Genomic DNA, 23,198 nt, shown 5'->3' with positions numbered 1-23,198 from the left:
CCTCTTCTCTCCGGAACGGAAAGGCACTGACTTCCCTTTCCTTCAAACTACAGGGAACTATCCGCCTATTCCATGTATCTAAGAGGATCTTATGGAATTCCCTTTAAACTAGCAACAACTTGGGGCATTTGACTCATCTCGCCCCAAACCGAAGACTGTCTCCACTTTTCATTCATCATCCAAGCTGAAGGAACATGTGCTACCTGCCTCCTCACACTGACTCATTCCAGTCTTTTTCGAGAAAGAGCACTCGTCCTCTTCCCCCCGCCCCGACAGCTAAAGGGGACTGAATCCACCTCTTCCTTCAAATATGAAATCTATTTTCACTTCTTGTTCCTAACTAAAAGAGAGCCTTTCTTATTGCTTTCTCCAAGGAGAGAAATGCTTTCACTGATCTTTCAAGCTGGTAATTAGATCCATCTCGTCCCGTAACAACTGAGAGTGGTCCAGCTAAAAGAGATTATCCCAAGAGATGGATGCCCAAACTGCCCAGAAATCCCCCGTAAAGACCCGCTGCAGCCTCGCCCATACTAAGCCTAAGGAAAGTCTCCCCGCCCTCTGCTCTGAGGCGGAGCGGGAGCTCGTGTTTTCCCGCCCTCCTACCCGTGGAACTAACGGGATCACCAGCTCTCTGAGTGGCTGACCCAAGCGCCGCCTCTGGCAGTGGTTAACCTCAAGCGCGCGCTCTCCTAGTCTTGGCTCCACCCCCTTCCTCAGCCCCGCCTCCCTCTGGCTCCGCCCCCAGGCTGCGAGCGTCCGGGGCCCGGCCCAGATACCAAAGTTAGTCGGGTTGAAGTTGCAGCCGTGCAACGTCCCACGGAGGCGTCCGGTGGGAGCCGGTGGCAGAGCCATGGCGGGCGAGGAAGAGCGCGGGGATGGGGACCCAGTATCAGTGGTAACCGTGAGAGTGCAGTACCTGGAAGACACCGACCCTTTCGCCTGTGCCAACTTCCCGGAACCACGCCGGGCCCCCACCTGCAGCCTGGACGGGGCTCTGCCCCTGAGCGCGCAGATCCCCGCGCTGCACCGCCTCCTGGGAGCGCCTCTCAAGGTGAGGGGTCTGCGAAGAAATTTGCGCTCGGAAGTTGAGATGGGCGGTGGGCAGTGCTTCTAGGATAAAGACCGTAGCGGACGTTCGCCTTCGGAAAAGTCTCGGGCTGGGGTCCCGGCGTACGCTCCTCTGCCTACAGGGGGAGACTCTCAAACTGAGACGTTGTAGAAGGAAAATGAGAGTTTGTGATTTGTTCCACCTAGGCGTCCCTTGAAAGTAAGGCCCTCCTGAAGAGGTGCTTGGGGTCCCCTCGCTGCCTGTTTGCCAGGCTTGCTGCAGGGGCAGAGGATCACTATTCGTTCGGACTGTAGCGGATCGGGGAAGTGGAGTTGGGGAGGGACCCATTTCCACCTGCTTCAGGTAGATTAGGGGCGGGGCCACAAAGAGGGGCGGGCTTAGGGAGGACCTGGAGAGGTGGACAGGGTTTAGGACCTAGAGGCTGGGGTGGGTCCTTGGAATACAGTCTCTAGCTGGCTAGTGGAGATTGGGAGTGCCCGCCAGGATGAGAGGAGTCCCTTGGAAGCAGCCGAACCCTAGCTTTGCGGAGCTCGCACGGGTGGAAAAGCCCTTGAGTCACCGCCCCCATGGTCCCTTAGGCCCGTCGCTGGTTGCCTGCGCCTGGAAGGGAGGGGGCGGGCCAGTCTAATTTTAAACTGCTGGCCTGCCCTAGTTTGCCGGCCTTCCTAGGCCGACTTTGCACGGTTAGAGAGGCTCATTTCCAGATGGCCAGCGGGACCACTCCTCCCCTCCAGGTCGCCTCCTCTAACTCCCCCCCTCCCTGCAGGCATCCCTTTCCGGCTTGCTTTTTCCGGGCCAGGACTCCCGGAGGCACACAGGCTACCACCCCCCAGGGTTCCCGACCTGTGGGTTAGCTGGGAGCAGTGAGGAAGAAGGGAGGGAGTCGGTGGGGTGCCTCAACTGGGCGCGGAGTTGCGCAAACATGGCCCCTAGGCCCGGGGTCTCCCCTGGAATGTGCCCTGAGCTCCAGGCCCCCAGACTGCATTCCTTGCGTTGCAGCCGCCAGTCCCGCCTCCAAGTGCGGGCAGGAGGGGTCGGGGAAACTTGGCCTGGGGAGTGGCGGGTGCCCAGACAAGCCCCAGCTTTCAGACCACAGCTGGAAGGATATTGCCCTCCTCCCGAGTTTTGGTGCAGTCAGCTCCTCCTGCTCTGTTCAGAGGGGTCTGGAAAAAGCATGTCCAGTCTGAAGTCACCTGGCATTCAGTCGGACTGCAGAGAAAAGGGCGCTGAATTGAAACTGTTCGGACAGACTAGGGAGACGGAGATGTAGAACTGAGACCGCTTAGCCTCTAAACTAATGAAAGCCTTTGTCCAGAAATAAGGCGGAGACTAAGGCTGTAGCATTTGCTCTGTATGTGCAAGACCCTGGGTTTGTTCCTCAGTACCACAAGTCCATGTATGTATACACAAGACTAGAACAAAGGCAATAATCGCTCATTCCCTCTAGGACATCCCTCTTCGCAGCTGGGAACAGGCCTGGGTTATTAAAAATGAGGTTCAGAGATTCCCCTTCATTTAGGAAACTTTTGCATTGTTTCAGCTAGTACAACAAGGTCCCTGGGTTCAGAGAGATAGTGTGTGTGTGTGTGTGTGTGTGTGTGTGTAGATATGAATAGCGATAAGACTGTCCTCCCAGCCAGGTGCTGGGCCTTGTTCTCTGCTCCTTAGCTGAGGACACTACTGAGCTCCATGAAAGATGAGTTTCCTACTCCAGCCTGTACTTCTTGGTGTGGCCTCCTTCAGCATCTACTGCTGCCCGGAGAACTGCCCCTACCCCGCTTTGGGAAAGGCGTAAAGTTACCACACTACGTAGAGCCAGAACTCTCTGGAGTTGACGGCTTTGCCAGGAATGGTCAGATGCACTGTGATGTGCTGGTCCCAAATATAAACTGTGACCACAGACCCAAAATAGAAGGCTGGAGGAAGAGGGACTGAGAATAGGGCCGGGGCAGGGACACCAGAGAACTGAGGGAGGAGAAGAGTGGGGCTCTTTGCAGGAAATTTCAACAGCGGCTTCCTCTCCAGATCCTATAAGTGGGTTCCCCAGAAGCACAGGCATGAGTTAAGTATACCTTGCTTACCTTCTAGAAGGAGGAGATGGGCTGGAAGCCCAGACGTCCCTGCTGTAGGTTATAGGGCAAATGTAGGGTGACAAGTTCGCTATCCACTGCTTTATTCTGTGTGGAGTTGTCTGGAAGAAGGTAGATTACGGTAAACAGCCCTCTGCCCTCCTATTCTGGGTACTGGCCTGTCACCTCGCAGACCCTACAGCCTCCCAGGGGCTCCTACCCCATACCCTGTTGGACTCCAGTTCCTCCCGGGACTCCCTTTTTAAGCCACTCAGAGCTTGCCAGTCTGAGAAACTTTACTCATTTCCTCCATGTCTATGAGGAAGCTCCTGGCCACAGCCTCTGACTCATCTTCTGTCGTCGTGGTTGGGGGCAGGGGAGGCTGGCAATATGTAGGCTAGGCCTAGTGTCCCTAGGGGAACTCCCTGAGTCTTTCTCCCTGTTAAGCTTGGGCTCCTTCACGACTTGCCCTGCCCCGGGGGGGAGGGGAGAGCATTGACCTTTTGATGTCTTAAACCCTAATTCCAATCTACAAGTCCTATCTTTCCTTCTGGGAAGAGCCTTAGACCTTTTTCCTGAGAGCCAAGGCCCTGCTGTGTCTGGAGTCCTATTGACATCCTTGGACTCTGGGCAGAGAGACCTGGAATGCTTCTTGGACCTTGCATTGAAGGCTAGGGAGTCCCTTCTTACTGATGGCGAGGATTGCCCTCAGGTGTTTGGTCATTAGCATCAGTTTCCTGGCTGGCCGTGACTAAAAGGGAGCAAAGGTGGACCAGGGTGCCAGAGTGTGTCCTGACTCCACTCCAGCCTCAGTTTAACCCTCCTAACTCTGTGGCAAGAGAGCTCAAGTGTGACCTGACCTGCAGGGACAGATGCCAACTGAAGGGGTCCCCAGAGGTTTTCTTTTGGGCTTTCTGCAGACTAGGCAAGTACTACCCAACTGAGCTACATCCCCTATACCCCCACCTAGAAATTTTTTTTTCCCCAGGCAGAGTTGTTTCACAGACTGTCTGCAAATTCACATTCTTCCTGCCTCAGGTTCATGAATGCTTGTGTTATAGGCATATGCCACCATGCACAACCCCCTTAGGATTAAGAGGGGGGGTGGGGGACTTAGCTGTTGATAAACTGATCTCTCTGGTCCTCTGCAGTGGGAGTCTCCGGAAAACTAGAAAACTGGGGTAGGAGCATGAGTTGCAGTTTTCCAAGCCTGCCTAGGTCTGAATGTACCATCCCATCCGCTGGTCCTTCTGAGCTATAGCCTGGTGAGAGACCCTACAGCCTAGATCTTAGACCTGATAGACAGGCAAAAGTAGAGTTTTCCTAGTGTCTGTGTGCACTTGCTTATTTGTGCTCTTTCACTAGAACTGGGAGGACCAGTTTGGGGTATTTGCAGAGTCCAAGAAGTTTCGAAGCAATATTGTAGGTCTCCCGCCCTCCATCCACTTCTCTGACAAGGTTTTCTGGAACATTCCCAAGACCCATCCACCTAAGATATGGGTCAGTTAACCCTGGTTCTGTTCAGGGCTGTGTTTGCCTGTGGCAGTTCATGATACTTCTTTTTGTTTTTTTTTTGGCCTTTTTTTTTTCCTTCATTTTTGTTTTTGAGACAGGATCTCACTGTAGAGGCCTAAGTGGAGCTCACATAGATCCACCTGCCCCACTCTCTCAGCCCCCAGTGCTGGGATTAAAGGCCCTATTATGTTGTTCTTTTGAGATTGGGTCTCATTTTATAGCACTGACTGGCATAGAACTAAATGTGGATGTCATACATCAGGTTGGCTTGAACTTGTGGAGAGACTCCTGCCTCTGCCTCCTGGGTGCTACAATGATAGGTGTGCGCCACTATGCCTGACTGTATTTCTGAGCTTTGGTTTACTTGCTTGTTAAAATGGAAAATGATGAAGCAGACAGCCTAAAATGAGACATGGTGGCTTGCACCTACAATTCCAGTATTTGGATAGCTAAGTCGGGAAGGTTGCCGTGAGTTTGAAGCGAGTCTGGACTATATAAGAGACCCTATCCAGAAGGGAAGAGAGGAGAAAAGGGAGTAGGAAAGGTAGGAGGAGAAAAAGAAAAGAAAACTAGGCGTCGTAAGCCTGGAGGCAGGAAGATCAGGAGTCAGCCTCAGCTATGTTGCAAGTTCTAGGCCAACCTGGGCTACAGGATACCTTATCTTTTTGTCTTTTTTTGTTTATTTTTTTTAAAGGCAAACTGCTTATCTAATACTGAAGAGGCGCATAACAAAAGCAGGTTTCTTTGCCTAAGGTACATCCTTGTTGCTCAGGAAGTCACAATGTAGCTTGAACCTCAGATAACAGAAAGTTTGCTATTCAGAGCAAAGGGTCCTGCGTTCAGTGGTCCAGTTATTTCCTAAAATGAGACCCTCAGCATGAATTCTACCCTATCCTCCATCTTCACGGCTCCCTGCCCTATCTATTCTTTCTTACACAATTACATTGTTATCAACACAGTAGGGGGCCAGTGATTTGGCTCAGGGTAAGGGTGCCACGCCTGTACTAATGTGAATGAGGTCTGGTCCTGTGCCCTCCATGAGCATCTTGGCATACACAGCCATATACCCACAGAAGTAAGTAAATAAATAATTGTTTTTTTTTTTTTTTTGGTTTTTTCGAGACAAGGTTTCTCTGTGGTTTTGGAGCCTGTCCTGGAACTAGCTCTGTAGACCAGGCTGGTCTCGAACTCACAGAGATCCGCCTGCCTCTGCCTCCTGAGTGCTGGGATTACAGGCGTGCGCCACCACCGCCCGGCAATAAATAATTGTTTAAATAGGAAGTAGACACCACGGTCTGCTCAGCTTTGTCTACATATGAAACCATATTATATTGAGTGGATGATTTGGTCAAATACATTATATACATGTTTAAAATTCTCAAAAATGTTATATTAAAAACCACCCCCCAAAAAACCAAGCAAACAAAACCTCTGTCAGTCCAGAGAGGTAGCCTATATCTGTACTCCTAGAGAACAGAAAGGCAGGAGAATCAGGAATCACCCTCAGCTATAGTGAGTTTTAGGCCAGCCTGGACTACATGAAATCTTGTCTCAAGAGAAACATAATTAATTAAAGAATGTATAGCATAATAATAATATATAGCAAATAATAAAGTAAGGATATGGCCCAGCGATTTCATACTTACCTAACGTGAAAAGGGCTGTGGGTTTGGTTACCAGCTCTATAAAAATTTATTCATTAAAAACAAACAGAGGGGCTGGAGAGATGGCTCAGCGGTTAAGAGCATTGCCTGCTCTTCCAAAGGTCCTGAGTTCAATTCCCAGCAACCACATGGTGGCTCACAACCATCCGTAATGAGGTCTGGTGCCCTCTTCTGGCCTGCAGACATACACACAGACAGAATATTGTATACATAATAAATAAATAAATATTTAAAAAAAAAAAACAGAGGAAGCAGGTGTAGTAGTGCACACCTCTAATTCCAACACAGAGGCAGGAGGATCTCTTTGAGTTCAAGGCCAGGTTAGTCTACAAAGTGAGTTCCAGGAGCCAGTGCTACTAGCCAGTCTCAAAAACAAACAAATAAACAAACACCAATAACAAAAACAGAGGCCTGAGAAATTGCCCTGTGGTTAAGAGCCTTCACCACTCTTGCAAAGGACAGGGGTACACAGGAGCTTGAGTTGCCAGAAAAGCCTGAGCTGAGAGACATGGCTGGAGGCCAGAAGTGAGGAAGACGGAAGCCAAGGTGGAGGATTGAGGTCCATACATTGTCATCGGAGATTAGAGTTTGGCTTACTCAAACCTGGCCCAGTCCCAGGGTGTGAGAAAAGAGTCCCAGAGGTTTGCCCTCAGAATGGCGATCCCAGGAAGGGGCCATGGGGTGTGAAGGATATGCACCATCTTGCCGGCAGGAAGTCTATCCTTCTTGTCGTTGACCTGATCCTGGCCCCCCAACCTCCCTCTTCCGCTCAGGACAGACAACTGAGAGCAGAAGAAAACTGGCCTGGAGGCACCGGCCCCTACAATGATCTCTAGACCTTTCCCTATAATGGGCTTTTCCCTTTAACTGGCAGGATTGCATGGGTGAAGTAGTTGGGGAAAAGCTTAAACTGGTTGAGCTGAGGAGGCAGGAGTGGTGACCAGAAGCCTTCAGGACTGTGCTCCTTGTCCCAAATCGCATCCTGGAGGGAGAAGACCATTCTCTGCTTACTTAGGGTGGAGCAAGGTGCGTGGAGGAAGGAAGGGCAGGAAGGATGGTGGGCCTAATATCTCTGGATGTGCTACTCTGGCCCATATTCAGCTGTTCCTGGCCACATACCTGGGTGTGCAAGAGGTTGTCAGGTATTTATAGCAGTGTGGTACATCCTCTCTTAAAATAAAGCTCACAGAAGTTGTGAATCCACATTTATTATGTTTTTTTTTTTTTTCTGAGTCAAGGCTGACTTGTCAATGTTTTCTGCTGTGTCCTGCAGATCTAAAACTAGTCTCTGGTTCATAGATGTGCAGTGAGTGAGCTATTTATTATTCTATGTGTGATTTGGAGGCCATCCCTGGGGGAGGTATGTTAAAGCTCCCCCAGATCCTCCAGTCCAAGCAATACTGTGGCCATGTTGCTTGGCTGGAATGGGGTGGGTTTGAGGAAGCTGCCTTCAGTTGAGCTCTGGCCCTGACGAGATACCCCAGCCCTGGGAACTTGCAGTCCCCTCTCAGACCTGTTCCCAGTAGACCCAGGAGATGACTCTGCTCCCTGGAGGAGAGTCCAGGCCCGCCCAAGGCGCCCAAGGGAGGGCAGGCAGCCAGGCAGGAAGTTGGACAGAGAACAGGCTGGAGTGTTTGTCCTGTGTCCCATGTCCTAGGCAAGGGGCGGGGTAGGGATGGGGGATCACCCAAAGGCTCCACAGGTTAAACTGCCAGGAAGGAGCCAGGTCAGGCCCTGAGGCAAGAGCAGGGGGTGCTAACCAGAGGCAGAAGCAGGGGGACAGAAGCTCAACTGGCTTCCTTTCCCCCCAGGGACCAAGATGAGCTGAAAGCCCTTGGGTGGGGTTCAGAGCAGGGCAGAGCTGACCAAACCCCAGGAAAAATGTTGAAGGTCACTTGCCCAGTAGATAGCCCCCAGAAGACCCCCTCCCTCCCCAGAGCTTTTTGATTAGCTTTGATTAGCTCTGCAGGTCAGCACTGTGCTAAAGGGAGGAGTGTGAGAGAGGTACACAGGGTGCCCCTAGAGTTCTGGGACCCAGGCTTCTCTATAAACACTTTTTTTTTCTTTCAATTTTATTTTATGCACATTAGTGTTTTGCCATGGGTTTCTGGTCCCCTGGAACTGGAGTTACAGATAGTAGCAAGTTGCCATGTGCTTGCTGGGAACTGAACTCAGGTCCTCTGAAGAGCAGTCAGTGCTCTTAACCGCTGAGCCCTCCCTCTCTCTCTCTCTCTCTCTCTCTCTCTCTCTCTCTCTCACACACACACACACACACACGATTTTTAATTTAACTTTTATTTTGAATGGATACGAGTGTTTTGCCTTCATGTATGTCTGTGTACCACCAGTGTGCCCAGTGCCTGTGGATTCCAGAAGAAGGGATCAGATCCCCCGGAATTAGAGTTAACAGACAGTTGTGAGCTGCCGTGGAGGTGCTGGCAACTGAACCCAGGTCCTCTGCTGGAGCAGCAAGTGCTCTTAATCACGGAACCATCTTTTTAGCACCAATAATAATTGTCTAAAGGACCAAGTGGTGAGCCAGGATGAGGAAGGAAACATGAGAAAGGAACATATGACGGAGCTGGCGTCTTCCTGTTTGGGGTCTGATGGTATCAGACTCAAAAATCTGAAGTCCGTCTAGAAGGGCAGTAACTGTAGCTCACTTGGGGAAAGGACAGAAAGCCTCTGAGACATGGAGGGACTAGGGAGTCTGTGGATTAGTGTCTGTGCTGTATTCTCCTGGCAGGAACTCCCAGCTGGGTTTGCACCTCTCTGAACACATCACACTTTCTCTCTGAACTTGAGTGCTTTTGTGGCTGAAGCTTATCACCCCAAGAGGTTGTGAACTTCCTTGAAGGTAGCAACTTCCTGCTGTCTTCCTTCATGCCCCTTCCTCATTTGTGTTTGTTAGGGTAAAATAAAAAGCAAAAACCAAACAACCCAAAAAATGCAGGGCTGTAGTTCAATGGTTTAGCATGTGGGAAGTCCTGGGCTTGATTCCTAAAAGCACCAAAACAAACAACAACAATCTGACTGCAGCACTGGCCCTAATAGCTATATTCTTTTGTCTCCAGCTGGAGGACTGTGCGTTGCAAGTGTCCCCGTCTGGATACTACCTGGACCCGGAACTGTCCCTAGAAGAACAGCGGGAGATGCTGGAGGGTTTCTATGAAGAGATCAGGTCAGAGCTGAAATGGGGAGGGAGGCTAAGGAGCCCCTCCTGCTCCTTTTCAGGGCCTTGGATAGGTCTGGCCCAAACCCCCCAACCTTGTCCCCACCAGGGTCCAGCTCAGATTTCAGCAGCTGAAACAGTCTGTAGCCTGGGCTGTAGGTAAATGCAGGGAACGATGGTAGGGGGATCCCCACTATTACCTGGAAATTGGGGCACTCTCAGACACAGGTACTGTGTTTATTTATACTCTTCTGTTTGGCTCACACTTGGACCCAGGAATAGCAGTTGGGAGGAAGGAGTGGGCCAGGGTTCACGTGTGGATGTCTTTGCTTTGAAAGTGGAATCCTGAGGAATCAGCTGGAAACCACTGACATGGCTGTTTGATTTCAGCAAAGGGCGGAAGCCCACATTAATCCTGCGGACCCAGCTCTCTGTGAGGGTCAATGCTATCTTGGGTAAGTGTGTGACATCTTTGGTGTCCAGCAATCCCCCAATGTCTTGCTCCCTACTTTTCCTCCATAGCCTAGTTGGTCTAGCTTCTTTCAGGCCTGTGCTGGACTATGGATTCAGTGGATTGGAGATTTGATATGCCCTCCTCTCTCCCTTCCCTGACCTTGGCTTCTGGGGTCGAGACTGACCGATGCCACAGCTGGGCTGAAGTAATGGTGCCCAGCATCAGAAAGTGGAAGGGAGGTTTGGCAATGCTAGGCTTTTCTGTGGCAGGAGGCTGTGGTTGTGTGTTAGTGGAAGGATGCACTGTGTTCCCTTGAGTTGCTCATGGCCACTCACCCCTTGCAGAAAAGTTGTACGGCTCCAGTGGCCCTGAGCTTCGCCGATCTCTCTTCTCATTGAAGCAGATATTCCAGGTAAGATCCAGAGGTGGGTTGAGGGTTGGTGTCCAGCCCAGGCCCCCTTAAACTTCCCTGTGGCGCCTCCAGGAAGACAAGGATCTGGTGCCTGAATTTGTACACTCAGAGGGGCTGAATTGCCTGATCCGTGTGGGCGCTGCTGCTGACCACAACTACCAGAGCTACATCCTTCGAGGTCAGCGCCACACTTTCCCCTTGACCTTTGATCCCATGCCCCTCTCAGCTCCCACCTCCACTCACCTCTTCCCATTTCTGTCTCTAGCCCTGGGCCAGCTGATGCTTTTTGTGGATGGGATGCTGGGGGTGGTGGCCCATAGTGAGACTGTGCAGTGGCTATACACACTGTGTGCCAGCCTGGTAAGTGGCTCCGTACAAACACGCACTCTTTCCCTGTTGTTTCTTCTGAGCCTCAGTTCCCTCTTCTATCAAGTGGGAAGGGTTGGGGTAAACCTGAGGGCCCTTGAAAACTAAATGGCACTTTCGAGTCCAGGCCCAGAACCAGGATCTTTCTACCAAGACTCTTCTCTTTGGGTCTAGCCCCAGGAGTCCTTCCCCTCCTCCAGGAACTAACAGTCTGGTCCAAGCCCCACTCATATGGATTGCCTTCTCTCTCAGTCCCGCTTGGTGGTAAAGACCGCCCTGAAGCTGCTGCTGGTGTTTGTGGAGTATTCTGAGAGCAACGCACCACTGTTCATCCAGGCAGTCAACTCTGTAGCCAGCACTTCCGGTCAGAGCCCGTCTTCCCCTTCACCGCCACTGAGCCCTCTCCCACACCACTCCCATCCCATGACTGCCTCCTTTCCCGTGTGGCAGGTACTCTTCCCTGGGCCAACTTGGTGTCCATCCTCGAAGAGAAGAATGGGGCTGACCCCGAGCTGTTGGTGTACACTGTCACTCTTATTAACAAGGTATGAAACCGGGGGCAGGTCCCAGCCGTGGACCCTTGGCCCGTGATTCCACACATCAGCCTGAGCCTTGTTCTGTGGTTCCTTCCAGACGCTGGCAGCACTCCCGGACCAGGACTCCTTCTATGATGTGACGGATGCTCTGGAGCAGCAGGGCATGGAAGCGCTGGTGCAGCGCCTCCTGGGCACCGCTGGTACTGATGTCGACCTGCGGACACAGCTAATGCTCTATGAGGTGGGTCCCGGGGGCGGGGGGGAGGGGAGGAGGCACAGTTCCCCAGTACCTGTCCCTTTTATTGGTCCTCAGCTGCTTGCTCACCTCTTGGCCACCTCCGTCAGAGTGCCCTTCGGTTAGAGGATGGAGATATGGAAGAGGCTGCAGCCGCTGCAGCCGCAGGCGGCCGACGGGAGCGGAGGAAGCCATCCTCGGAGGAGGGCAAAAGGAGCCGAAGATCACTAGAAGGTGGAGGTGGTTCTGTGCGTGCCCCAGAATCAGGGTGAGTCCGTGCCTGGGTATATGTGAAGGGGTGAATCTGCCAGGCACGATCCTGTCTGTTAACCGTCCTGGCCTCTAGCTCCACAGGCCCCGCTTCACCAGTAGGCGCCACCTCCTCCACTGGCCCCGCCTCGCCCGCAAGTCCAGTCTACAGCCCCCCTGGCCCAGCCTCTGGCCTCCGTACCTCAGTGAACCTCTTCCCTACCATTTCTGTGGGACCCTCAGTGGACAGTTCCTGTGAGAGAAGCATCTACAAGTGAGTAGGGAAATCGAGCCCCACCCCCAAGTCCTGTCTCCACCTGTCCCTCCACTTTGCGCCCCTCCATGGGCTCTCGGCCTCCTCTGCCCAAACGCGTGCTTTCTCTTTCTTTTCAGACTTCACCAAACTGCTCCCGTTTGGTAAGTGGCTGCTGGAGGGTGGGGACTGACTCTGACTGGACCTCCTCCTTCTGTGTCTTCTCTTTATTTAGTTCCTGTGTTCCACCTCGCCTGCCTTGACCTCTTGTCATGTCCCCTCCTCACTTTCTGTCCTCCCATTTCTGTCCCTCTTTCTGCTTTGTCTGCGTCATCACTGCACCCTGTCTGGCTTCCTGTCAGTTTCTGCCATTTCCAGTTTCCCTCGTGTCCTGCCACCCCCAGCCCTCTTCCTACCACTGTCACACTACTGTCCAGCTCCGTATGAGTGCAGCACATGGGCCTTGGACTGGAGCTGGCACCATAGTTACCATGTCTTCCTCTCATCCCCCTACCCAGCGCCCCTGAGAGCCCACCTGTCCCCCAGTCCCTTACTGGGCAGGCCAGGCTAGAGTAAGTACAGAGGCCAGTCTGCCAGACCTGCCATGTGCTCAGGGCTTCAGCATCGCTTGCCCAGCAGGAGTTCATACAACCCCACTAGGATTCTCAGAAACCCCTTCTCCCAGACTGATGCCTCCTTAGTAACCCAAAGACTTAAGCACTGGGAGGAGTTCACTGGACCGCAGTGTTTCCTATGCTTCAGTAGTGATACCCGAGTAGCTTAGAACAGGAATAGCTTGTGAGTGAGTTTGGAGAGATATTTAAAGTGAGGTGTGGATGGTGGAGGAACCTAAGGCTGAAGGAAGGGCAGGCAGGGACTGAGCTAACAGAGACTGGAGGGGTGAGAGGAGACACTGGAGACAGGTTTGGCACACAGCTTGTGATCCCAGCACTTGGTAGTGGAGGTAAGGAGGATCAGGAATGCAAGGTCATCTTCACCTACATAGTGAATGAGTTTTGGGCTAGTTTGGCCTACATGAGACTCTGTCTCAAAAAAAGGGAGAATAAGAAGAGAGGACGGAAGAAAAGAAGAGAAGAGAGCAGTAGATTGCATTCATTATTTTAACACAAACTGAGTGTACCATTTAATAGGCCCTTTTTTCAACTGTAGCTCTCAAAAGCAGACAGACGTGCAAGAGGAAGTCTGTTGTACTTACTGGGACAACTTTCTCCTTCCCTTACCCTAAGGTCATTGTCTAGAATCAGCAAGGCTGCACGTTAGACATCAAGTAGAACTTCTGTACTTTGACCAAGAATGCTGAATTGTTTGTAACTCCCCAGATGTGGAGGACTGAATGGGGCTGGGCCTTTGTGGGGTGGGCAGAGGTATGCCTCGTGCATGGACTGTTTCCTGTGCCTGTGTGTGCTTGCAACTGAGGGCAGTGCCCAGCAGCTCAGCAAGGCATGTGCACCACCCTGGGCTGGACTTGGGTCAGGCCCTATCACTGACAAGTACCTCTCCTCAGAGCCCGGTTCCTGGAGAACGTGGCAGCAGCAGAAACAGAGAAGCAGGCTGCTCTGGCCCAGGGCCGGGCAGAGACACTGGCTGGGGCCACTGTCGATGAGACTGATGGATCATCGGCATCAGGTGGGTAGATGCTCAGGCAGAATCCAATCATACTGTTTTCTTTTTAAGATAAACAAACAAACCCTAGGGACTGGAGAGGTGGCTCAATCAGCAGTTAAGAGAGCTTGTTGCTCTTGCAGAGGACCGTCTTTCATTGATTCCCTGCATTCATATGGTAATTCACAGCCTTCTAAATATAACTCTATTTCAGAGAATCCTATGCTGCCTTCTTAATGACTTTTTAAAGATTTGTTTATCTTATGTGCATTGGTGTTTTGCCTGCCTGTCTGTATGAGGGTGTTGGATCCTCTGGAACTAGAGTTGCAGACAGTGGTGAGCTGCCATGTGGGTGCTGGGAATTGAACGCTGGTCCTCTGGAAGAACAATCATTACTCTTAACTGCTGAGCCAGCTCTCCAACCCCTTAATAATTTTTGTTTTTTGGTTTTTTTTTTTTTGGTTTTTCGAGACAGGGTTTCTCTGTGGTTTTGGAGCCTGTCCTGGAACTAGCTCTTGTAGACCAGGCTGGTCTCGAACTCACAGAAATCTGCCTGCCTCTGCCTCCCGAGTGCTGGGATTAAAGGCGTGCGCCACCACCGCCCGGCCCCTTAATAATTTTTAAAATTAAACTATAATTATATCATTTCCTCCTTCCCTTTCCTCCCTTCAACCCTTATGCCCTCATCTTGTTTTTTTCAAATTCATGGCCTCTTTTTTTTTATTGCTGTTATTAGTACCTCCACAGGTACCAGGCATGCACTTGTTGCACATACATATGTACAGGCAAAACGCTTTTGTTATTGTTTTTGAAGACAGTGTTTCTCTATGTGTAGCCCTGGCTATTCTGGAGCTTGCTCTGTAGGCCAGGCTGGCACTCACAGAGATCCACCTGCCTCTGCTTCCCAATTGCTGGGATTAAAGGCATGAACCACCACCACTGCAAAAATGTTTTTTAAAAGATACATATGAGCCGGGCGATGGTGGCGCACGCCTTTAATCCCAGCACTCGGGAGGCAGAGGTAGGCAGATCTCTGTGAGTTCGAGACCAGCCTGGTCTACAGAGCTAGTTCCAGGACAGGCTCCAAAGCCACAGAGAAACCCTGTCTCGAAAAACCAAAAAAAAAAAAAAAAAAGATACATATGTCCCAGGCAGTGGTGGTACACACCTCTAATCCCAGCACTTGGGAGGCAGAGGCAAGTGAATCTCTGTGAGTTCGAGACCAGCCTGGTCTACAAGAGCAAGTTCCAGGATAAGCTCCAAAGCTACAGAGAAACCCTGTCTTGAAAAAAAAAAAAAACAAATAAACAAAAGATATATACACACATAGATAGAGATAACCCAAATCCCTTTTATTTGTGTGTGTGTGTGAGAGCAAGTGAGAGTGTCTACCATAAGTTTCTGGGTCTCCATGGAGGCCAGAAGAGGACATCAGAGCCTGAAACTGGAGTTAAGAGTGTTTGGTTGTAAGCCACCCAGCTTTACATGCTAGGAACTGAACTTAGGGTCTTATCCATCTCTCCAGAATTTCTCACACCCCCACCACCATGTTGTTTTCTTGCCCCACCGAGGGCATGTAACTGACAGTTACTTACCTTTTACTAGGCACCAGGGAGCTGTGGGACTCCTCAGAGCCAGCCTCTGCACCTCGAACACCTCGGAGCCCTGTTTCCCGAGACCTGCTCCGGACCCAGCGAAGTCTTGAGCCAGAGCCCAAGGAGCCAGTGTCACCACCAAGTCCTAAGGCTGATCCTATCCAGGACCTTCCTACCCGTGTACCCAAGCTCTGCATTGGGGATTTGGACTTCTCAGATCTTGGGGAGGATGAAGACCAGGACACATTAAATATGGCATCTGTGGAGTCTGAAAAAACATTCCCACTTCTATCACATCCACCATCCTCACTTGCCGGGGGGCTCCCACCTCCGCCCCCACCTCCCCCACCCATCTTAGGCTCCTGCCCACCACCTCCGCCCCCACCTCCCCCACCCATCTTTGGCTCCTGCCCACCACCACCTCCACCCTTGGCTGCGCCTCTTGCCCACTCAGCCCTTGACGGCCCAATCCTTCCCACCAAAAGGAAGACAGTCAAACTTTTCTGGCGGGAACTCAAACCAGCGGCGGCCTCTGGCTACTCTAGAAGCCGCTTTGGACCTTGCCCTACCCTGTGGGCCTCTCTGGAACCTGTCTCAGTAGACACAGCTCGGCTGGAGCACCTGTTTGAGTCCCGGGCCAAGGATGTACTACCCACCAAGGTAAATCAGCTTGACAGGCAGAACTGGGAGTTCAGGGGCTGAGTTTTTGGAGCCGGTTCCTCATTTCCCACATGGGGAAATAGAGAAAGGAGATTTGTCTGAGACTCTCTAGGAATCAGCAGAGCTCTCATTAGAAATATCCGCTTATTCCCAGCTTAAATCTTATCTCCAGTTGTAGATTCATTAGGCCATTCAGAGGGGGATTTTAGTGTGTCCTCTTTTTTTTAAACCCCACCCCCCGCTCCAAGATAGGGTTTCTCTGTGTAACAGCCTTGGCTTCTTTGTAGACCAGGCTCACAGATATGCCTGTCTCTGCCTCTGCTTCCCAAGTGCTGGGATTAAAGGCTTACAGTGTCCTGTGAAGAAACTACCCTTTCTTGAGCTGCCATTCTCCCAACCTTGCAGAAAGCTGGTGAGGGCCGCCGGACAATGACTACAGTGCTGGACCCCAAGCGCAGCAATGCCATCAACATTGGCTTGACCACTTTGCCTCCTGTGCATGTCATCAAGGCTGCCCTGCTCAACTTTGATGAATTTGCTGTCAGCAAAGATGGCATTGAGGTGAGACTACCCTAAGGAATTTCTGGTCCTTCTGGTGGAAGGCATGCCATTTCTGTAGGGCGTCCCCCCAAACCCGGGGTTCCCGTAGAAAGCCTAGGGAGGGGTAGGAGAAAACGTCTTAGGCCTTGGGTGAATACTGAAAGCCTCTATGGGGCGGTGGCTGCATCTTCAGAAACTGCTGACCATGATGCCCACTGAGGAAGAGCGGCAGAAGATTGAAGAAGCCCAGCTGGCCAACCCTGATGTACCCTTGGGCCCAGCTGAGAATTTCCTGATGACGCTTGCTTCCATTGGAGGCCTGGCTGCACGCCTACAGCTCTGGGCTTTCAAACTGGACTATGACGGCATGGAGCGGGTACCTGGGTCGTGGAGTGGGCTAGGTGGTAGGAACAGGGGAGTAATGACCATGTAGCCTGAAGGCTCCTTGTCCCTCACACCAGGAAATTGCAGAGCCACTGTTTGATCTGAAAGTGGGCATGGAACAGCTGGTGCACAATGCCACCTTCCGCTGCATTCTGGCTACCCTTTTGGCTGTTGGCAACTTCCTCAATGGCTCCCAGGTAAGTGAAAGCACTTGGGGACTGGAGGTCCAGACTCTGGAACCAGCTGGCACCAGACTGAGACAGGGTCCTTTCAGAGCAGTGGCTTTGAGCTGAGTTACCTGGAGAAGGTGTCAGAAGTGAAGGACACAGTGCGCCGGCAGTCACTGCTGTACCATCTCTGTTCCCTGGTGCTCCAGACCCGGCCTGACTCCTCTGACCTCTACTCAGAAATTCCTGCCCTCACCCGCTGTGCCAAGGTTGGTACCAGGCAGATTCCACTAAGACTGATGAGGGCTATGAGGCACCACTTCTCCGGGGCGGATCCTTCTGTGTGGGCTGCTGTGCCAGGGCTTGCTGGGACTGTAGATCTGTGAGCTGTAACCTCCGCCAGTGGACTCGAATGGCTTGACCCCACCATTCAATTCTTTGGGTCTGTTTAGTTGTCACTTCCTCCAAGCCTTTTCTTGGAGTTCTTTTTTTTTTTTTTTTTTTTTTTTTGTTTTGTTTTTTTGTTTTTCGAGACAGGGTTTCTCTGTGGTTTTGGAGCCTGTCCTGGAACTAGCTCTTGTAGACCAGGCTGGTCTCGAACTCACAGAGATCCTCCTGCCTCTGCCTCCCGAGTGCTGGGATTAAAGGCGTGCGCCACCACCGCCCGGCTCTTGGAGTTCTTTCTTGGAGTAACTGGACTGGCCTGTCTTTTGTATTACACTGTAAACTATTTCTTTTCTCTCTTTCTTTTTTTGGTGATGCAGGGGCCTGAATTAAGGGTCTTGTGCAATGAAAGCAAACATTCTACCACTGAACTACATCCCCTGCCCACTTTCTACTTTCTGAGACAGGATCTTTTTGTTTGTTTTGTTTGTTTGTTTGAGACAGGCTTTCTCTGTGTAGCTTTAGAGCCTGTCCTGGAACTCGCTCTGTAGACCAGGCTGGCCTCGAACTCACAGAAATCCACCTGCCTCTGTCTTCTAAGTGCTGGGATTAAAGGCATGTGCCACTACTGTCTGGCCTCTGAGATAGAATCTAAGTTGCCCAGGAGGACCTGAACAAACACCGTAGCCCACACTGTCCAGCCTGGACCCAGCCACAGCTGAGATCTGGCATCTTCAAAAGCTCACAGGCCAGGCATGGCATTGCTAAGTGGATTGTAGCATTCAGGCTACAATCATATATATATATATATATGACAGCTGAGCACCCTCTTGTATTTTAGGTGGATTTTGAGCAGCTGACCGAGAACCTGGGGCAGCTGGAGTGCCGGAGCCGGGCAGCCGAAGACAGCCTTCGGAGCTTAGCAAAGCATGAGCTAGCCCCAGCTCTACGTGCTCGCCTCACCCACTTCCTGACCCAGTGTACACGCCGGGTAGCCATGCTAAGGGTGGTGCACCGCCGAGTCTGCAACAGGTAGGGCAGAGAGAGAGAGAGAGAGAGAGAGAGAGAGAGAGAGAGAGGACTGCCACCACCATCCTGTTAAACACCAGGCAGGGCTCACCATCCACATCTCCCACTCCGACCTGCCTAGGTTCCATGCCTTCCTGCTCTACCTGGGCTACACGGCGCAGGCAGCCCGGGAAGTTCGCATCATGCAGTTCTGTCACACCCTGAGAGAGTTTGCACTCGAGTATCGGACCTGTCGGGAACGAGTATTGCAGCAGCAGCAGAAGCGGGCTACCTACCGCGAGCGCAACAAGACCCGGGGGCGCATGATCACCGAGGTAAATGCCCTTTTGGTTTTGCCTGCCACTCCACGGTTCCTTTTCCTTGCTCCTAACCACTTTTCTTCCCCTTTAGACAGAGAAGTTCTCAGGAGTGGCTGGGGAGGCCCCCAGTAACCTGTCTGTCCCAGTGGCCGTGGGCAGTGGACCAGGACGGGGTGATGCCGATAGTCATGCCAGTATGAAGAGTCTGCTTACCAGCAGGCCAGAAGACACCACGCATAGCCGGCGCAGCAGAGGTAGGGTTTGTAGCAGCTGCTAGGGGAATGTGTTCTAATCTACCCTAGCCTGATTTTCTTCCCTGGTCTCCCTTAGGCATGGTCCAGAGCAGCTCCCCTGTCGCACACACAGCAGTGGGGCCCTCCACTCCATCCCCTGAGGAGACTTCGGGTTCCAGTTTACCCAGCGATACATCTGATGAGATAATGGATCTGCTGGTGCAGTCGGTTACCAAGAGCAGTCCTAGAGCCTTAGCTGCTCGGGAAAGGAAGCGCTCTCGTGGCAACCGCAAGTCCTGTGAGTATCCCCTTATGAGCCCACTGACCCCCCATTCCCAACACTCCCCCGCCAACCTGTGACCATGCTCTGTCACTGCAGTGAGACGGACACTGAAGAGCGGGCTTGGAGATGACCTGGTGCAGGCACTGGGACTAAGCAAAGCTCCTGGCCTGGAGGTGTGAGCATGCTACCACCGGGAAATCTATCTGGATACAGCTACAGTACAAGAGACTGAGCACAAAGAGGGCCTGGAGTAGCAATCTGGTTCAGAAGCCTGCACCCAGGGAACCAGTATTGTGAGCAGTATTAGATGTGTGTGTGTGTGTTTGTGTGTGCATGCCCGCGTGCGCACGTGTGTGCGTGTGTGTGTGTGTGTGTGTGTGTGTATGCACATGTATTTTGCATGTGCGAGTTCCCTATTTGGAACAAAATAATAAAGTTTACCTAGCTAATCCAAGAGCCTTTTTCCTCTTCGAAAGTCACTGCCTAGCTGAGCCAAGAAAGAAGTTATATAGGACTAATTTTTCCTACTTTGTATATTATCATCCACACAGCCATCAGCCACATTCTAAACAATTTATTTAGTTATACTATATTTCATAATTCAGGCTACTTTTGGCCCTTCACTGCTCCAGGCATGGGGCCATGCAGCCTGATAGAACCAGCCAGTGCTTAGCAGTCTGTGGGCACAATAATGATGGCTATAACCGCTTCATCTGCCGCCGCTCCTGTCGGCGCTGTCGTTTCTCATTGTGCTCTGGTGCTGGGGCTCCGCTGTCTGCTGTGAACCAGGGGCCCAGCACATTTACCCACAAGAGGTAAAGGGCCCGGCCAGGAGCCTAGGACACAAAAGGTTACTTGAAGCCAGTTGCAAAGACTAGCAAAGAATGAAAGAATTGGGGGTGGGGGAAGGGTGCTGACTAAGCTTTCTTTAGAGGCCCAGCCCTCCAGCCCACGCACGCACGTACCAGAAGCCAGAAGGACCAGATGTAGAGGGAGAAGCAGCTGAGCACCTGAACAATGGCTGTCAGTAGGATCACATCTTTAAGGTGCCTGTGGATAGAAGGAAGGCTGCCAAGGATAGTAGACTGGCCCTAGTTCTACCCCCTTCCATACTGTTCAAGTTCAAAGTAGTTGTGAGTCTTGGGCTGTGTGGGCCCCAGCGCCCCAGCCCTGGGGCCGCTCACCTGGGCTGGCGATGGGGGACACTCACTCTGCCATGCCCTGCTCCATGTTGAGGTCCATGCCGCCATCCATCAAGGACCCGTCCTCAGAGAAGGCTGCCCGAGCCATGGAACTCATAGAATGGTAACTGGCCCCATATACTGCCAAACTAAACCCCAGGGCCATCTGTAAAACAAGAAAAAGAGTACCAGAGGCTAGGCACTGACCCTGGGCACTCGTTTACTTTCCAGTATGGGGATATGTTGTTTTAATTCTGGCACGGTGGCTGCACCTTAATCTACTGCTATTTCAGCGAGCAATTGGGATGCCACAGTTACTGGCCTGCTTCCCTGGCCAGGCCACAGCCTGGTGGGAATTCTGTTCTTGTAGGCAGCAGCTCTGTTGCTGTCACTAAATGCAGCTTTAACTAATTTTCTATCGTTCTAATTTATTTATTTATTTATTTTGGTTTTTCGAGACAGGGTTTCTCTGTAGGTTTGGACCTGTCCTGGCACTAGCTCTTGTAGACCAGGCTGGCCTCGAACTCACAGAGATCCGCCTGCCTCTGCCTCCCGAGTGCTGGGATTAAAGGCGTGCGCCACCACTGCCTGGCCTCATTCTAATTATAAATAAGACGTGAGACTCAAAGGCTGTGGTGAAAACCTGCTAGCTCAGAAAGGTTGAGTAGCAGCTAACTAACCTTTCCCAAGAGCTTCCCTCAGCTCCGCCAAACAAAAAAAAGCCACAAAACTCCAAATCTGCCCCTACTCCTCCTGGTATGTCTCTCTATCTCTCCCGGATGCCCTCTGATGCTCTAGGATGACTTTTTTTGTCAACTAGTTACTAACTCAACCTCCTGGCCCACAGTCAATTTTATTTAATTAATGCAAAAGCAAACTCAGGATTCACAGTGTGAGCGAATATCCCCCAACAGGGATGCTTACCCAGGCCCAAAATGAGGCAGATGAATAGAAGAAAACCAAGGTCACGAGGCAGTATATGGCCTGCAAGCAAACACAGGAGGTGGGGTTGAAAGCTGCCCCCAAATTATGGGCTTTCCTCAACTCTGACCAAGAATTGGGCCAGACTATGGAGGAAACCAAGTGGTAAAGGGCTCTGCTTCCTGAGTCAGACAACTGTTATACCCATGATAGTCCAGGAAAAGACCTTAGTATAGAGTGAGGACAGTCAAACCTAACTGGACTCCCTGCTTCTTTATGTTTTGCTTTCAGTTCTAGTTTATACTTCCTCTGTGCCTGGCACTTTTTTTCTTTTTTTTCTTCTTTTTGGTATTTCAAGACAGGATTTCTCTGTGTAACAGCCTTGACCATCCTGGAACTTGCTCTGTAAACTCTGTAAACCAGGCCGGCCTCAAAACTCACAGAGATCCGCCTACCTCTGCTTCCGAGTGCTGGGATGAAAGGTCAGTGTGCCACTACCTGCCGGCTCTTGGCTGCTTTTTAAAAAATGTTTTAAGATACATTTTATGCATGAGTGTTTTGCCTGTGTGTATGCGTGTGCACCACGTGTCCACAATTGTGCCAGGTACCATAGAGGTCAGAAGAGGGCACTGGATCTCCTGGAGCAGATGGTTGTGAACTACCATGTAGTTGGGTAGGGTGCTAGGAATGGAACCCAGGTCCCCTGCAAGAGCACCAAGTGCCCTTAACCACTCAGCCCCGGGATACTTGGTGGGTGTATGTATGTATGTGTGTGTGTGTGTGTGTGTGCAGTGCTGGTGATCAAGCCTTTGTGTGTGTGTGTGCAGTGCAGGTGATCAAACCTAGACAAGGGCTCGGCCACTGAGCTGCACTTTCTGTTCTCACTTCTCTTTCCTGGAGACTTTAGTCTTGCTTTGTTGGCCTCAGCCTTCCAAGTAGCTAGAAGTGCCGTTACATACTACTATGGCCGGCTTCTCATTTCCCCCCCACACCCCCACCTTTTTTTTTTGTTGAGATGAGGTGTCTATGTAGACCAAAGCAAACTTCAAGTTCCCATCCTCGACTGTCACTTACCAGCACTCCTAATCAGACAGGTCTGAGGACAGTAGAGCTATTAAAGGGCGTGGAAAACACGAGGCAGGCAACTTACATTGGCTCCCAGTATGATCCTCAGATAAAACTTCAGAGTTTCTTTGTTCTCTTCAAATATCTGCTTCTTCCCTCTTGTACCCACTTTGCCTTTGGGCTGCAGAGGGATGATGAGATGCTGTCAGTGGGGTTTTTTGCCTCAATCCCTGAGATGCCTACCACTCCTCTAGTCCATCTTCCCTCTACAGTGAAGACACCATCTTTACACTACCCCCTGCTATAATTGCCTAATGCTCTCTCTCCCTCAAACAATCCACAAACTACGTTAATATCTTCTTTGGCTCTCCTGGTAAGGTTCAGGTATGGGCTGAGGACCTCCCCGGGGGAACTCCAGTGGAACTTAATGGCGTCCCTCTCCAGCCTCTGGGGGAATAGCTCAAATCTGGAATTGACAACTGCACCCCCTCCCCCGCGCCCCGCCGCATCCAACACTAGTTCTGGTATATTCCTGCGCTGCTACTCTCCCCGCAACCCACTCGGCTCTAGCACAGTCCACTGGATGGCCGCTCCTCTCTGGCCCAGTGCCTTATGCCTTCATGTCCTTCCTGTTTTTACTTTCCCAACACCGGGAATGCTTTGCCGGTGTGGACCCCGCCCTACCCACCCTCCTTACCGCCATGGTGCGAAACAAATACCCTGCCTCGGAAACAAGGGCGAGTATCTGGAACTGCAGTCAGTAGACACCACATCGGCAGCCCATGCACTTCCGGTACAGACCGACGTCGTCAGGATTCTGGACGGAAGTGGATTCCATTT

The 23,198-nt window shown here is 51.5% G+C and overlaps 2 protein-coding genes across 3 annotated transcripts; one reads left to right on the top strand and one right to left on the bottom strand.

Annotated features, from left to right (window-relative positions):
* The first annotated feature begins 795 nt into the window (after window positions 1-795).
* Window positions 796-19,627, top strand: Fhod1 (formin homology 2 domain containing 1). Its single transcript, XM_041650805.1, has 22 exons — window positions 796-1,051; window positions 9,392-9,498; window positions 9,880-9,944; window positions 10,288-10,355; window positions 10,428-10,533; window positions 10,621-10,715; window positions 10,974-11,085; window positions 11,172-11,266; window positions 11,355-11,498; window positions 11,603-11,760; window positions 11,839-12,015; window positions 13,520-13,641; window positions 15,223-15,872; window positions 16,278-16,433; window positions 16,606-16,788; window positions 16,874-16,993; window positions 17,071-17,232; window positions 18,189-18,379; window positions 18,498-18,690; window positions 18,767-18,929; window positions 19,006-19,206; window positions 19,288-19,627. Exons 1-22 carry the CDS (start codon window positions 851-853, stop codon window positions 19,368-19,370), a joined length of 3,552 nt encoding a protein of 1,183 aa, XP_041506739.1. The 5' UTR covers window positions 796-850; the 3' UTR covers window positions 19,371-19,627.
* A 123-nt stretch (window positions 19,628-19,750) lies between these two features.
* On the bottom strand, window positions 19,751-23,174 carry Tmem208 (transmembrane protein 208). Of its 2 annotated transcripts, none has more exons than XM_041650806.1 (6): window positions 23,056-23,174; window positions 22,444-22,539; window positions 21,297-21,356; window positions 20,402-20,538; window positions 20,157-20,241; window positions 19,751-20,027 (listed from the first exon to the last, which is right to left on the bottom strand). In XM_041650806.1, exons 1-6 carry the CDS (start codon window positions 23,059-23,061, stop codon window positions 19,890-19,892), a joined length of 522 nt encoding a protein of 173 aa, XP_041506740.1. In that variant the 5' UTR covers window positions 23,062-23,174; the 3' UTR covers window positions 19,751-19,889. The 2 variants fall into 2 exon arrangements, 1 of the variants encoding a protein (XP_041506740.1); XR_005974186.1 differs by having other exon boundaries at window positions 19,972-20,027; window positions 20,376-20,538.
* Window positions 23,175-23,198: the final 24 nt, after the last annotated feature.

Source organism: Microtus oregoni, unplaced genomic scaffold (assembly GCF_018167655.1).
Source record: "Microtus oregoni isolate MIOR12 unplaced genomic scaffold, Mior012 000004F_ref0000308, whole genome shotgun sequence".
Lineage (NCBI taxonomy): Eukaryota > Metazoa > Chordata > Mammalia > Rodentia > Cricetidae > Microtus > Microtus oregoni.
This window is presented reverse-complemented; position numbering and strand designations above follow the sequence as displayed.

Excerpts from the sequence above, each read along its gene's own strand:
- Fhod1 (XM_041650805.1), top strand. The coding sequence starts at position 851 with ATGGCGGGCGAGGAAGAGCGCGGGGATGGGGACCCAGTATCAGTGGTA. Across the intron at positions 11,267-11,354 it reads CTGTCACTCTTATTAACAAG|ACGCTGGCAGCACTCCCGGA; the intron begins GTATGAAACCGG and ends GGTTCCTTCCAG. Across the intron at positions 15,873-16,277 it reads AGGATGTACTACCCACCAAG|AAAGCTGGTGAGGGCCGCCG; the intron begins GTAAATCAGCTT and ends CCAACCTTGCAG.
- Tmem208 (XM_041650806.1), bottom strand. Across the intron at positions 21,357-22,443 it reads GGATCATACTGGGAGCCAAT|GCCATATACTGCCTCGTGAC; the intron begins GTAAGTTGCCTG and ends GTTTGCTTGCAG. Across the intron at positions 20,539-21,296 it reads CTGCCTCATTTTGGGCCTGG|ATGGCCCTGGGGTTTAGTTT; the intron begins GTAAGCATCCCT and ends CTTGTTTTACAG.